Source organism: Sapajus apella, unplaced genomic scaffold, assembly GCF_009761245.1.
Source record: "Sapajus apella isolate SASKATOON/1434 unplaced genomic scaffold, GSC_monkey_1.0 scaffold100, whole genome shotgun sequence".
Taxonomy (NCBI): Eukaryota; Metazoa; Chordata; class Mammalia; order Primates; family Cebidae; genus Sapajus; species Sapajus apella.
This window is the reverse complement of record NW_022437040.1, coordinates 263,240-280,189: the sequence shown is the minus strand read 5'-3', so window position 1 is coordinate 280,189 and position 16,950 is coordinate 263,240. Positions and strand designations below refer to the sequence as shown.

The following is a 16,950-nucleotide window of genomic DNA, read 5'->3' as shown; positions in this document are numbered from 1 at the left end:
ACAAATATGATTTATACCTTTCCGTTCAAAATACTTCTTAAATCACCATTAGCATTATCATTATTTCCATTGTATCATGCTTTAAATTAATAATTTTTTATTTTTTCATTAAATTTGCAGAATACACCCTTCAAACAAATTCTATAAATGTTCAATTGCCAAGCAAGTAGGTTGAGTGGGGTTGGGGAGGATGCAGCAAAGTTCTGTTAGCTTGGCCTCTCCCTTCCCTGTGTTGAGGACTGCTGGCTCAAGGACCAGGCACACACACTGCATCTGCCGGCCTCTGGGCATGCACAATTGTAATGCTATTGCCCAAATGACTTCCCTTCCCGTCAGCTTCCCGGCTGCCAACTCAGCCTCCCTTCAAGGAGTCCCCACCATTCTCCATGGCTTCCCCCTGCTTCTGCAAATAAAAAGATCAACAGTATCTATATAACTGGTAGGTTGTTTTTGTAAGCACATATTTTTAAGATCATTGGGAACAGGAGAATTTGCCAATATTTTATACACAGAGCAACTTGCATCAGGTAGATATTTATATTTCTATAATAAAATATTTAAATTATGGTTTTAATGAAGATAATTTTTTTTCTCATACCAAGTCCTGGGTAGGCTTCCATTACTTGGTTCCTAATATCTGGAGAGATCAGAAACAAAATAATTTTTAAAGTCCTAGAAACAACTGCTGACAAGAATTCATTATAACCAAGATAATTTTTCCTCAAATTAAATCAAAAATAGAATTGTAGGTTGTTTGCATATGCTCCGCTTTACCACTGCCCATTGCCAGCAAGGCAGAACTGGCCACTGCTGCTTCTGACCTACTGTATTTCCACATCTGTTACCTGTAATACTTTACTAAATATATGTATTACATGCCTCTTCTACTGAACTCTGATCTCCATGAAAAGAGGACAGTTTCTCATCCATCCTGATATCTCTAGTATCTATCAGTGCCTAGCCCATGGTAGATGCTCATTAAATATTTCTTGAAAAGCATAAAAAATTACTAAAAATTAACTACTAAGTGAATTATCCAATCAATTAAAAAAATTAATGTATCAGTGAATGCTGAAAATCAGACTCACAAGCTAATTTCCATAAATACCTTCACTACAAAAAAGTATACTTTTGCTGAAGATTCTTAGCTTTCTCTTATATATTTATTCAATGTATTTTACTTCAAGATAGCATTTAAATTTTTATGAAGACTAAAATTCAGACATAAGAAGTCACAATCTAGTCATCTAAATTTGTACTTCTAGTTATCAAAAAGTCCTTCACCTGCATTTTAAATAACGTAGGGGCACCGGGAAGATGAAGGCAAGCGACCTGTCTGCTGTGGTTGTGCTCCGCCCCTCTCTTCTCTCTGCTCTTCATCTCTCCTTCTACTTGCAAAGCTGCACAGGCCCCCTTTCGTTATGGAAAGGCTCTGCTCATGTGGCTGGGTGTGCTTCCATCATGCTTCAAGTCACATGGAGGAAATGCAGTGAGGGCAGCACTCCTGAACTCTCACACTCTCCTCTCCAAGGAGCAGAAGGACATGTGGGGTCAATGGTCTGAAAGAAGCACCTGGGCAAGACAGGCTCACCTCCTGCTCTCTCTCAGCCCATCCCTGGGTGCATCCTTCTATCCCTGAGTGTCCCCTGGTCTGGTTTCTCTATGGGCTCTCCATGCAGGAAGGTGCCCGCCCTTAGGAGGGGCCCAGGGTTGTTGGCAGTGTCAGTCACCCAGTGGGCAGGTCTAAGTCAAACCGGCTAATAAGTGCTTTTTACTCCAGATCTGATGTCATGTCCTCTAATCAGCCAACAGAGGAGACAATTTGATCTCCATCTGGCAGTCTCCTGTGCCCTACTTCTCAAGGAAAAGAAACAGTATCACTTAGTGACTCCCTGGAACCCCCCAAATCAGACTAGTAAGTCCTACATTTATGTGTAAGATGATTCACAGCTTAAAAGGATATGAAGTGATGTAACAATTTTTAAATACCATTACTACTGAAGAGAGACGTAATTACTAGCTGTTGCATATGAGTGCAATCCCACATTTGGGGGCAGGGTTGAATAACAAAGTTGCCAACGACAGATATTTAGAACCAAGACAAACATATGAGTCATTTTACTCACTTAAACCCGCCTACAGTTGCTGACAAAGTCAAGATTATATTTTAGCTGCTTTTGCAGCAATACGATTGTTTTAACAGATGACACAAGATTGGTTTGTAACAACTCCTTGCTTGTGGATATTTTATAAACTGTTTATTGAGAGGTTATTATGTGACAGACACTGTGCTGGGCATTTAACATCCATAATCTCACTTAAACCTCACAACAGCCTAGGTTAGTTTCATGACTATCCTCAATTTACATATGCAGAGACTAAGGTGTAGAAAGGTTAAGTAATTCAGGCCATATGGAAAGTATGTGACAGAGAAGGACTTAAAAACCAGGTTGTCCAATTTCAACTTCAAAGCCATATTTCTAATCACCAAGCACTTTTGTTGAAGTATAAGTATCAATGGATGATCTTAATACATTTCTGCTCACTTCTGCTAGTCCTTACATTGCTTCGCATAGAAACAAATCCATTTGATTCCTGTGAATTCTCAACAGCTGTATATTCTGGATTCCAGTAGCCTTCCAATCTCATTACATGAAATTGTCAATTATTTGTGCAAAATAGAGATGAATGGTGTTTTGAAGAATCCAAGAACAATTTATATGAAATATTCTTTGTAATCACAAGCAACTGGACCTGCTATATTATGTTTTCAGTTGTGTTTTAGGATAAAACAAGGAAATGATCAGGAAACATGCAAAAGTTTGACACAATAATCACCAAATGATACTGAAATTTACTAATATACTTTATGCTTTTAATGATACTAAAGCAACTGCCTTCATGATTAATTTCCATGATTATGGAAAAGGCTCGATTGAATATACTTCATTCACTTAGCTTTCAGAATTTTTTTCCCAGCTCATTCAGTTTTGCAAGTATGTGCAGTTATATTCACTAATTTGGCCCAAAAGATACTAACAGGAAATGCTCTAATTACAGCAAATTCTTGTAGACCATATATAAGAAGACAATTTAAACAATGCCCACTCTGATGGTTAATAACTAATTCCACAGACAGTGGTAACAGTCAACCCAATGATAATGTTTCTAACCTTTAAATAAAAAATAATGTACAAAAGCCAAACTGTGCCTAAAATGACACTCAAAAACAAGAGCGAGATATTGCCTAGAACAACTGAGAAGCCCACAGGAAAAACTGTATTATCATCCTTTGAGTTATGTAAGTATTATGGGTCCCTGAATGGCCCTTGAGTTCGAATTTGACCATAAGGCCATCAAAAGCCAGCAATTTGGTAACACTGAATGGAATTTAATAAATAAAAGTGTTCATATCACATTAAAACTGTCACTCAATCATTTTTTTAAAGTGCCCTAAGCTCCGAGCACAGTACCACAGAATTCACACAAGACACAGTTGCATTCCACACAATTCATCTCACAAATTCTAAACAGCCTTATATACACATATCTCATATGCGTATATGTTTAATATAATATATATTCCTTACATTCTGTTACTGTTATTGTGCTAATAATGTTATGTTAGGGTAACATATAATAAGTAAGATTTATTTAACAAACATCAATAATTATATATATATATATATATATATATATATATATATATATGGTAGTCACTCATGAAGAGACCAGATGAATTAAGTAGCAACTAAGAACCTGACTCATAAGTAGTAACTAGCATTTATTCTGTACAATCTAAATGCTTTATGTATATTATCTCATTTAGTCTTCCTACATCAAAACTATGAGGTAGGTATCATTATTGCTCATTAAACAAATGAGAAAATTGGTAGGTTAACTGCAAAGATCACAGTTTTTAAGTTAGAGAAGTGGTACTTGGAACCACGCAAGAAGGCTTTGAATGAATAAAATGGCAAGCAAATGAGCAAAGGTTTATTAAGAGAATCTGTCAACAAGGATCCTCTAGCATTAAATAAGGGAAAGAGGCAAGGAAATGCCTTCAAGTCAATAGAAAGCCAAAGAAGTGTTTTACTACGGTAAGACAGAGCAACACCCCTAGATGCACACAGATCTTGAATAATGGATTGCACCAGAACTGCACCATTTGAAGCCTAAAGTTACTCCAATACCAAATAATAAATCATCCAACTACTGCAGAAAACAAAACAAAATTAAACAAGAAAAGCCACAGTCAGGGGCAGCCGGTTAGCTCAGCTGGTGATCACCTGGTGCTCAAGTGCCCAAGGCCTCGGACTCGATTCCTGCCCCTCCACCCCAGGCCAACCCAGCACTTTAAAACTAAAAGTAATAATAATAATAATAATAAAGATTTTAATTTTTTTTAATATATTAAAAAAAGCCACAGACAGCAAAAAACACTGGAATGAAATGCATTAAAGACAGATGAAATTGACACTATAAGTTAGGAAAATTTTTTTTAAAATTTTCCAAACACATTTTACTCTTTTCATAACATAGTATGGTGACTAGAAAGCAAAACTTGCTCCTTAGTGTTTTGCATAATTTTAGATGGGAAGCTGTAAGACAAGTTTTAAAGAAAGTTATATAGCATAATCAAAATAATTCTGTCCTATCTCTGTGGATACCTAAAAGTTCCACTTAGAATACCTAGTAGCCAATCATTAAGTGAATGACAATCAGATGGAGAATATAAAGACCACGTTTTCCTTGGAGAAATGAGATGAATTAAACTTTGTAATATTCATTAATTCAAAAACTACTGAACACTATTTACTTCCACTGTACCTAGCTATCATTAATACAATACAGATAAAACAGTTTCTCAAAAAGATCACATTCTTGAGGGAATGAGATGCAAAAAGAATCAACTGTAAATAATGTGATAAATGCTCTTTAATAGATGTGTGTTTTTTTAATGCTACAAAGAAAGCTGATAGAAAAAAAAAGCAAAGTCAGAAAAAGTTTTATGTACAAGACGACATTTGATCCAGGTCCTAAAAACATGGTAGAGGCCAGGCACAGTGGCTCACGCCTGTAATCCCAGCACTTTGGAAGGCCGAGGCAGATGGATCACCTAAGACCAGGAGTTCAAGACCAGCCTGGCCAGTATAGCGAAAGCCTATGTCTACTAAAATACAAAAGTTAGCCAGGTGTAGTAATAGGTGCCTGTAGTCCCAGCTAGTCAGGTGGCAGAGGCAGAATTGCCTGGGCTCGGAAGACGGACGTTGCAAAGAGCCAAGATCACGCCACTGCACTCTAGCCTAGACAACAGAATAAGACTCTGTCTCAAAAAAATAATAATAAAACAAAAGCATGATAGAAACTCACCATGTGGACAAGAAGCGAAAGCTACAATGTCACAATAAAAAGCCAGAGACCCCAGCAACAGGCACAACTCTTTCAACAGCAGCTACATCAACAGTAATGTGGGGTAGGAAAGACAGGACCCCAAACTTCTAACATGTCTCCTTCACCTCCTTTTTCACAATACTCACCCCTGACAACTGAATAATCCACCCCAGGAGCAGAAGTATATATAGGAAAACAACAAAAATATTTATGAATTAGAAATTAGTTTGAGGTCATTAAGAAAGCTAAATAACTTAGTAAAAATTTAATTAATATGTTGATTCTACTAACATATCATTATTATCTGGGTACTCAATCATTATTACCAAGGTCATTCATATTTGAATGGCCAAAATAAGGGTTACTGTAAGCCTCAATCATGCAAATTTTGCTCAAAAAGCAAATTTTAAAACCCAATCTAATCACATCCAAATACATATTTCTTCAATATTAAAAAACATCTATATAATCTACCATACATATTACCTTCGTAATAGTGACTATATTTGAGAAAAATAACAGTAGAATGTAAATTTCCAGAGACATCTGCACAATCACATTCCAGATATTAAAAGAAACAATCCTTTAAACACAACTGATCCATGAGAAAAAGGAGAAAAAAGCTGCTATTTGGGCTCCAAGTAACATACTTATCTGGGGATCCCAAAAAATATTTAGGTTTCTTTATGGTAACCCAACCCAGCGTCCCTCCCTCAATTCACCTGACCAAAACCTTAAACACAATGTTCAGTCAGATCATAAATGAATTTTTTACACAGCAGTCAAAGAGTAAAATTCTATTAGCAAGTTACAAGTTTGGGGTGGGGGAGGGGAGCCTCTTCCCCAGTGCTGCCCTTGAAGAATTATGCCAATTTCCACATAAAATATCAACACACTCCAAGGAGATTGACTATAAAAACATTTTACATGAAAGATCTGCCATCCTTCTCACTGTGAAAAATATTTTTTAGAAAGCTTTTGTCGTGAAGTCATTCAGTAAGCTACCTGAAAATACAGCATGCATTTATAACAGTAATCTAAATTTTCTAAGTAGATAAGCAGGACCGACTTAACAATGCAGCAATAAAAGACCAAAAACAACATAAAAGTCCATCAATTCAGTTATTAAACATCATGAAGCAAAATTATATGTACTGATTTGAATTCATCTCCAAGATACACTGTAAGCCAAAACAAAACAAAACAATACAAGGCAAGGCAAGGCTCAGAATAGTTACACACAGTTAACAGGGGTTGTCCTGGGGAGATTAAATCTAGGTGGCTGAACAGAAAGGACACTTAATTTTCACTCTACCATCTTTAGTACACCTTGAACTTTTTGTCATGTACACATACCACCCTGTCGGAATACAAACATAAATTTTTAAACAATTGTAAATATAATTAACATTAGCAAAAAAAAAAAAAAAAAAAAAAAAAATCCCTCCTAAGGAAAAAGCCACTGCAACACAGCTCCCACACAGGCAAACCTCCCTTCTCTGCCCCACCCTCCCTTGGCCTCCAGTGATCTGACACCCAGGAGGATTTGGGGTAAGGTCCCCTCAAGCTTTCTGGCGAGAATGTCCTCTAGCTTCTTCACTGCCCTGAAAGAAAAGAAATCTAAAGAGCTAATACTTTTCTCCTTTGGCCAAAAGAAAACCAGTTAACACTTTCTCCCCCAGCAGGACATGCAGCCAGGGGTGATGAGCGGAAAGAGAAGGTGAAGCTGCTGTGTTCCACCTTCTCCACATGTGAACAGAAGACCCATCCAGAGAAGCATATCCTTTACCTCCGCAGTCCCCTGTAAAAGGATCAGCATTTCGCTGCGAGCTGCAAAACTTAAACAGGATAATACAAACGCTAAAAGCATTACATTTTATGCTTTTCAGAAGTGGCTCAAATACCTTAACAATACAAGTTAAGTAACAAAATTTACAGGAGAATCTGCCTCAGTAGACCACACTACAACTTTCCTGATCAATTTACGTACCAGATGAGATTTTTTTTATTGCTAACAAATCTGGACTGTTTTGAAATGAATGTCTTGAAGAGCTTTCATGTATTGCGTTTTCAAAAATGCTTGTTAAAAAAAAAAAATGCTTGTAAAGCCTCTTAGAGTGTATCCTCTCCTGTGAACTTATATTTGCATATGACACTGATCTTGCTGACGATAGTTTTGCCAATAGTCCTTTTCAAGAACATAACTTTCAAGGTTGGTGTATTAACATACACAAAAGACTTTAATAAACTTACTGACAAACAGCTTACACTACTATCCTTGTGAACTGTAAATTACTTTAATTGATCATTTTTAATAGTGTCAATCTGCTTCCAGGAAAAACATCAATGCTTCACAATTTCACAAACTCTCTATGTGCAAGGCTCTTTTTAAGTACTGAGAAACGGTTTATCAAGGCAAGAAATGCCTTCAAGACGCTTATAACCTTAAAAATGCATTTTTAAATCCTTACCATAGGAGATATGTTTACCACAGGACCATAGAAGCAGTGAGAGAAAGGTAAATTACAAATTGTTTCTAACATAAACAGAAAACTAAAGAGCAGCTAATGACTTACTTAGAAAAGGTGATTATCTGTAGGACAGAATTACAGCAAAACCATTCTTTGTTTATTATAATGTTATAAACAAGAGCCAATTTGGATTTTTCTTATAGGACTTGCCTTCAGTTGGCTTTATGTTCTTCTAGAACTCTAAGGACATCTACAAATCAGAAGCTTAAACTGCCTGGCAAGTAGATGTAATGCAAACAAACCAAATTGCATACTTCCTTTTAAACACTAACTAAGTACCAAAAATCTTCTGGAAAATGTAGTTTCTTTATTGATATATGCTTTAGAAAGAACTTTTCTAACAAATTATGTCTAGAATGTGTGTCTATCTGTAAACACATGCAAACTTCAGCTTTCCCCAAACCTACGGTCAATAATTTCATAATCTGACTGATTCATTTAACAAATCAATACTGTTTCACAAAATTATTCCATATGCCAGTTAACTTTACTCCATTTTGTTTTTGTCTGATTCAACAGAATTCCTACTAACTTCTCTACCACTTATTATTGATGTAAATTTGGACAAGTCACAACCTGCACAAGTTTCAGTCTCATCATCTATAAGAGAAAAATAATGATGACAACACATGAAGAACATGAGTTCACAGGTGCTCAGTGTCCACTAAGTCAGGCACTGTTTGAAGTGGGCTGGAGTGTTCTAAGCGTACTTTCTCAAGCATTTTATCGTATGTAAACTCAAACAACCCTATGGTGTAGTCACTATCATTGTTGCCAAATTACAGATGAGGAAAGGGAGGCGCTCTGAAGTTTCCAAATGTCTCACAGGAGGCGGCGAGGCGGGATGTGAACATAGTTGGGATCCAGAACCCATACTCAAAATCATTACACTACAGCTGCCTGATAACTATAAAATATTTCCTGCCCAACTCATAAAATTCTTGTGAAGATCACACTTAATCAAGCTCATAAAAGCATTTTAAAACTTTTAAGTGCTATATAAATACAAGGTTTTTGTTATGAGTAAAGTCTTAAGGACAAGACTGACTGGATTTTTCAAAGGTTTAAATTAAAAAGTAATTTTTAAAAAGTTAAAAAATTGGAAGGAAACTTAAAGCTCAGCCTCTTACAAATGATGATGTTCCCTCAATAACACCTCTTAATAAGTGGTCACTTGATTTCTCCTTCAAGCTTCCAGAAATGAAAATCTCACAAATCAGCTCATTCCAGCTTGCAGTGTTCTAATTATTATTAGAAATGTCTTTCTTTTAGTTCTAAACAAAATTAGGCTTTTCCACATGATAGGGCTATAAATATAAATCTCTAACGTATTCACACTGTCCAACCCATGACATTTACTAACGTCTCCTTTGAAATTTGACTCCCTAAATTCAACATGATATCCCAGAAAAGATTTGGTGGGAGAACAGCAGCACTATTACCTCCTTTGATCTGCAAACAAATATCCACTTTTATTTTCTGGCTAAGTCAATTTAATGGGTTCATATTAACATATACTTAATTAAAATCTCTTATATCTCTCTTAGAAGCTTTCTCAATCTCAATACAGAACTTAGCATTTTATTATTATTAAGTCATTTTTCATTTTCGTCCATGACTCTATCCTATAAAAATCTTTGTAAATCTTAATTTCATAACCTTACTTTAGCTATCTCTATCAACTTTGTACCTTTCTCCTTTCCTTTATAAATCCAGTAATTGTAACTAAACTATCACCCTAGCCACTGAAAAACTGCTGAATAGCTAAGATCCTAGGACCCACTAGCAAAGACCTTCATTCTGATAAACATCAACAAATTAATTTAACTATGGTCTATCAATCAATCATAAAATCTATATATGACCTATATCCCCCAGCCATCATTTCTTCTTCTAGTCTATAGTAAGATCATAGAAGACATAAATATCTTTCTAACACCCAAACAAAACCTATCTCTGGGCCGGACATGGTGGTGCACGCCTGTAATCACAGCACTTTGCGGGGCTGAGGCAGGTGGATCATGAAGTCAGGACTTCAAGACCAACCTGGCCAATACAGTGAAACCCCATCTCTACTAAAAATACAAAGAAAACAATTAGCCAGGTGTGGTGGTGGGCACCTGTAGTCCCAGCTACTTGGGAGGCTGAGACGGGAGAATTGCTTGAACCTGGGAGGCAGAGGTTGCAGTGAGCCAAGATTGCGCCACTGCACTCCAGCGTGGGTGACACAGTGAGACTCTGTCCCAAAAAAAAAAAGGAAAAATAAAATACCTCCAACATTTATTTAGGTTGCCTGTTCAGTAATAACAAAAAAAGGAAGTTGTATTAGTGTTCTTATTATACCCAGAAAAGTCCCTAAAGACCATTATTTTCTTTTAAACCCATTCATAAACCATGATTTAATAAAACTAAGCTAAAATTCTGATTAGGATTAGCATGAAGTTCAACAGTTCCTAGTACCAGCATCTACCCATGCTTTTCTTAGGAGTCTAGTCTTCTGGTACCTTTTCCATGTTTTACTGTCTTTAAAAGACTATTAAATTACTCCAAAACAGACAGTCTAAGACAACAGCTCGTCTAATCCTAAAGACCTAAATTTAAATGGTTTATTATCTCCTAACCGACCCTGGGCTTCAATGATATCTCATTTCTGTCCATTCTCTTTTCTGTTTAAAGATAATTCTACTATTAAAAAAAAAACAACAGCAACAACGAAAACAGATGGAAGCAAGAGTCCAGGACATATATACTTTCTTTATCATGTTTACATTATATGATCTGTTCCGAACAGCAGGGCTATCTGGTTATTACTGATCTGTAGTATCCAAAATATGCTTTTGCAGGTGTTTTATCAGACTCGGCATTGTTCAGATGTCAATTCATTCTTCACTCTTGACTTTTCCTGATGCTACATTTAAATATCTACTACTCTTTTTCATTCCTTTTTTGTGATAAGGCTTTTCTCCCACCTTTCACTCAAACTCTTTTTAAATGTGAACTCAAAGAGCACCCTAAGCAGTGAGTTTATGTATATAGCTCTTTACCTTTTCTTTCTCATGAGTATAACAAAATTTTTCTTCTTTTGATCCAATTTTCCTTTTAGTCTGTGAATGTAATCAAGACCAGATTTAAAATATTTCTAATTCATTTTCTTAAAGTAAATCATCACTAACTGGGTAGGAAATTTTCTTCCTTTACAAGTGGAAATTCTAGGAAGTTACCATCTCTTCTACTTTACCAACAAGTACTTCCTTATTAACTAGCATTAGCCCAGAAAAGCAGTTCCCTCCATTTCTGCCACAACCTCCTAAAATACATACTACTTAAGTGAGATTATAAAATGGATTTATTTATATTTGAATAAGCTCTGTTGTCAGCCTTAGATTCTTGCTGAAAAAAAAACTGTTACAAATGATAGCAAGATTTCATAGGCTCAAAGGTGCCAACATAACTGAAGGGGGAAAAGATAGTCTTTTCAACAAATAGTGCTGAAATAACCAGGTATCTATAAGGAGGAAAAACTAAACTTTGGCCTTTACCCGAACAGAAATTTATTCAGAAATTGAAATAAACCACAAACATATATGAAAGTGCAAAAACTACTTAGAAGAAAATGTAGGAGATAATCTCAACAATACTGGGTCCAGCAAACATTTGTTTTAACTAAAAATAAGCACAAACTAGAAAAGTTGATAAAAATAGAGCTCATCAAAATTAAAAACTCTTGCTCTTCAAGAGATATAAATAAGAAAATGAAAAGGCAAGACTGGCAGAAAAACATTCTTACTGGGTTGTAAGAATTCTTAATCTGGATATAAGCAGGTTTTTCTGTATCAGACAGGAGGCTTATATCCAGATTAAAGAATTCTTACAACCCAATAAGAAGAAGACAAACAGCCTGTTGTTTGTTGTTGTTGTTGTTTTTGAATGGGCAAAAGAAGCCAGGTGCTGTGGCTCACACCTGTAATCCCAGCACATTGGGAGGCCGAGGTGGGCAGATCACCTGAGGCCAGGAGATCAAGACCAGCCTGGCCAACATGGTGAAAACCCATCTCTACTAAAAACACAAAAATTAGCCGGGTGTGGTGGTGCATATCTGTAGTCCTAGCTTCTCAGGGAGGCTGAGGCAGGAGAACTGCTTGAACGTAGGAGGTGGAGCCTGCAGTGAGCTGACATCACACCATTGCACTCCTACCTGGGCAAAAGAGCAAGACTCCGTCTCAAAAAAGGGGGAGAGCAAGAGATTTGAATAGACATTTCACAAAAGATATATGGACAGATGAATGGCCAACAAATACACTAAAAGATGCCCAATACCACTAATAATTAGAGAAATTTAAATTAAAATCACAATGAGATATCACAACTGAGGTACCGCTAGGGACAAAGTTAAAAATACTGAAAACATCAAGTGTTGCTAAGGACATGGAGCCTCTAGCATGCATGAAAATGCAAAGTGGTACAGCCATGTTAGAAAAGAGAGCATGTATCTTATAAAGTTAAATATGAAACTACATCATACTGACCAGCAATCTCACTCCTATGTATTTACCTAAAAGAAACAAAAACATATTTACAAAAAACTAGAAACAACCTAAATATCTATCAGTTGGTAAAAAGGTAAGTAAATTTTGGTTAATTCATACTTTGCAGTACTATTCAATAACAAAAAGGAACACCAAAACAATGCTAATAACACACAACAATGCAAATAAAAGTCAAACACAAGAGGCTTCATACTGTAGAACTTCATTTATATGATTTCTAAAAAATACATGTATGTTTGTTTACTTGTTTATTTTGGTCCACTGGACCCATAGATCAGTCCATGTCATTTTATTTACCACTGTAACCAGTGCTTAGGACAATGCCTGACACCTATTTGGTGGCTCAATAAACGTAATGAAAGACTAAACGTATTAACAAGAATTATCTAGTTTAATCCTAATCACAATCATAGTGATATAGACACCATCATAGCGACGAGAAAACTGAGACTCAGGAAGATCAATGTTGGTCCAAGATCACATGGCTACTGAGTGGCAGAGCCACGGATCAAACTCAGGCCTCTGACTCCAAGTCCTGTTCACTTAACTATGTGTTAAACATCTACATAGCGTAGCAAAGCTCACTGACTTTCTACAACTTAAGTTTATTCACCTAGGATCTTAAGTTAGTTGTCAGACCCTATCATAAATATTAAAGACTATTCAAATTATTTCACTGTAATTTTGTATCAAATTATTCTTTAAAAGAGCCAGAGCAGCTCAACTGTTTTGTTAAGCAGAGATAGTTACTAGGCCTGATGATACTTCCTAAAATAGGCTTCAGTTGCCTAGGTTACAACTAAATTCACAGTACATACCTAAATAACAGGTGTATATTTCCACCAAACTAAATAATATAGTATTTAGATATTCATCTTAATAACAAGACAGTCTGCTGTTTCACTACTCTTAAAGATTACTAACTCTCACTATACTATACTTCCTGCCAAGACTAAACAACAAAGTGATAGCCATCTTTAGTAAAAGATTTGAATGTGCTTAGAGGCATGGCATATACACACCAATTAAAAAAAAAACAAAGGTTACATTCAGCAATGTGAGACTTACAATAATTCTATTCATTGGGGGAAAAATAAAAACCAGAAAAAGAAAAGCAGAAATGAAAGAGCTTTTGAATGACAGTGAACTTAAACAAGTGAGTCAGCATAGTGAGTCATCCTTAAGTGTACGCCTCAAAAATGTGAACAGATACTACTCTAAGTCCTACAATGTTAATCATAATCCTTTTCAAAATCCGGAAATAATGCTGCTTTATGATGAATTCCTGTTTTCAATGCAGTCATAGTTTTGCCACATGCATACCAACTGATAAGTGGTTTTAAGATTAGTCCTTGAAATCCTGCCTATGGATAGGGGTGACTGTGGAATGTGTAAGAGTATAACTCCAATCAAGAGTTTAGTGAAGTTCTAAAACATCCTTCAGTTTGGGAATAAGGTCAGGGAAACTCTTTTATATTAGTGTAACACAATTCACATTATGCAGAAAATTCATACACACCAGCAGGAAACATGTCCATTAAACACATTCTTAGCTTTAAGTAATGAAACATTTATTTCCTTACAAGGAACTCCTTTCTAATTTGCTTATTTCTACCAACAGCATCACACCATCTCCAGCCTTAAATTCAAAAGCTTTGCTGTTTTTTATTACTATTTTTATAAATTTGGGGGGGTACCAGTACAGTTTTTTTACATGGATATATTGCACAGTGGTGAAGTCTGGGCTTTTAGTGTACCCACTACACCAGTAAAGAACATTGTATCCAATAGGTAATTTTCAAACCTCACTCCCTTCGAAACTCCCACCTTTTGGAGTCGCCAATGTCTGTTCCCCTCTCTATGTCCATGTGTACCCATTGTTTAGCTCCCACTTAAAAGTGACAACACTGGTACTATTTTTAACATTTTATTTTTCCTTCACCCCTTTACCCATAATTTCTAAGTTTTTAATATTTCTTTTCAATCATCCCTTCCTTCTTCATTTGCTCCACTACCACATTAATCCACAACCACATTTTAGCAACTGAATTGTTGAATGCAAAGAAGAAGCTGTTTCAAGACGGGGTACAATAATTCCAAGTGAGATCTATTGGGATCATTTGGTAGGCATGTCACAAGTAACTTGCCAATAATAACAACTAAAAACACTTAAATTCAGCCGGAGGCATCACACTACCGGACTTCAAACTGTACTACAAGGCTACAGTAATCAAAACAGCATGGTACTGGTACCAAAACAGAGATATAAACCAATGGAACAGAACAGAGGCCTCGGAGGCAATGTCACACATCTACAACCATCTGATCTTTGACAAACCTGACAAAAACAAGCAATGGGGAAAGGATTCCCTGTTTAATAAATGGTGTTGGGAAAACTGGCTAGCCATGTGCAGAAAGCAGAAAATGGACCCCTTCCTGACACCTTACACTAAAATTAACTCCAGATGGATTAAAGACTTAAACATAAGACCTAACACCATAAAAACCCTAGAAGAAAATCTAGGCAAAACCATTCAGGACATAGGCACAGGCAAGGAATTCATGACTAAAACACCAAAAGCATTGGCAACAAAAGCCAAAATAGACAAACGGGACCTAATCAAACTCCACAGCTTCTGCACGGCAAAAGAAACAGTCACTAGTGGGGACTGGCAACCAACAGAATGGGAAAAAACTTTTGCAATCTACCCATCTGACAAAGGGCTAATATCCAGAATCTGCAAGGAACTAAAACAGATTTACAAGAAAAAAACAAGCCCATTCAAAAGTGGGCAAAGGATATGAACAGACACTTTACAAAAGAAGACATATATGAGGCCAATAAACATATGAAAAAATGCTCATCATCACTGGTCATTAGAGAAATGCAAATCAAAGCTACATTGAGATACCATCTCACTCTAGTTAGAAGAAATCATTAAAAAATCTGGAGACAGATGCTGGAGAGGATGTGGAGAAACAGGAATACTTTTACACTGTTGGTGGGAGTGTAAATTAGTTCAATCATTGTGGAAGACAGTGTGGCGATTCCTCAAGGACCTAGAAATAGAAATTCCATTTGACCCAGCAATCCCATTACTGGCTATATATCCAAAGGATTATAAATTGTTCTACTATAAGGACACATGCACACAAATGTTTACTGCAGCACTGTTTACGATAGCAAAGACTTGGAACCAACCCAAAAGTCCATCAATGATAAACTGGTCAGGGAAAATGTGGCACATATACACCATGGAATATTATGCAGCCATAAAAAACAATGAGTTCATGTCCTTTGTAGGGAGATGGATGAACCTGGAAACCATCATTCTCAGCAAACTGACACAGGAACAGAAAATCAAACACTGCATGTTCTCACTCACAGGTGGGTGTTGAACAGCGAGAACACATGGACACAGGGAGGGGAGCATCACACACTGGGGTCTGTTGTGGGGAACCAAGGAAGGGACAGCAGGGGGTGGGGAGCTGGGGAGGGATAACACGGGGAGAAATGCTAGATATAGGTGATGGGGAGGAAAGCAGCAAACCACACTGCCATGTGTGTACCTATGCAACAATCTTACATGTTCTTCACATGTACCCCAAAACCCAAAATGCAATAAAATATATATATATATATATATAATAAAAATTAAAAAAAAAACAAATTCAAATCTTTCTCTTACATAATACTTCTCTCACTAACTTCAACTTCCATGTTTCCTTGTATGGATGACATTTCAGCAAGTATACCAGAAATAATATATAACTCGTTCTGAGACTATTCACTCAGGTGAATGTTACCTGTTATGTATGCCACAAATCAAAGGCTGAAAATCAATGTTCCTTGATATATTATAGGAATATACACTTACATCCATTGATTGAACCCTCACTCCATTCATCAGTATTAGCTTTGTCTCAGTATAACACAAAAAATATAGCAAGATTAAAACAATACAAGATGTTGATGTCTCTCCTGATGTCTAAGAAATCTAGATATAAGTCATGCAGATCTAATACGGGGACTCTAGGGTCTACAAAAATCCAGGCTCCTTCCAACTTTCTTCTCCTCTATCCTCTTTAAGGCCTCCATTCTTAAAGTCACCTTATTAGGTAAAGACGGTTACTGGATCTCCAGCCATCAAGGCAGGTACAAGAGAGCAGAGTACACGTGGAACAAAGAGCAACGATGCTGCCCTAAACAGAAACTGCTCAGAGGAAGAAAATTCAAGAGTTTTCAGTTTCACATGGCTGGGAAACAAAACTAGAGCTCAGGGCCGAAAGCATAAAGGGCCAAGATCCCCCAGAGAAAGAAAGCAGAGAGAAGTCAGCCCAAAATCTGAGTCCCTTAACTCCTCAAAACATTTGCCCATTCACAAGCACCAAAGACTGAGAGAAACCAGGCAGAAAGTAGCAAGGAAAAATGTAAAAGCTAAACAGAACTTCTGGCAACCCCGATAAAACCAAAATTG

General features: G+C 36.5%; 1 protein-coding gene across 2 annotated transcripts in view; it reads right to left on the bottom strand.

Moving 5' to 3' along the window:
- The window catches only part of USP6NL (USP6 N-terminal like), a 166,036-nt gene that overhangs the window by 92,104 nt on the left and 56,982 nt on the right, over positions 1-16,950 (bottom strand). The window contains exon 1 of one of the 2 annotated variants that reach the window (XM_032258134.1): positions 599-3,667. The exons of the other annotated variant lie outside the window; for it this stretch is intronic. Within the exon in view, the coding sequence (XP_032114025.1) occupies positions 599-620 (22 nt within the window). The 5' untranslated portion in view covers positions 621-3,667. Of the gene's footprint in view, positions 1-598; positions 3,668-16,950 lie in introns of those variants that run through there. 2 annotated transcript variants of the gene reach the window in all.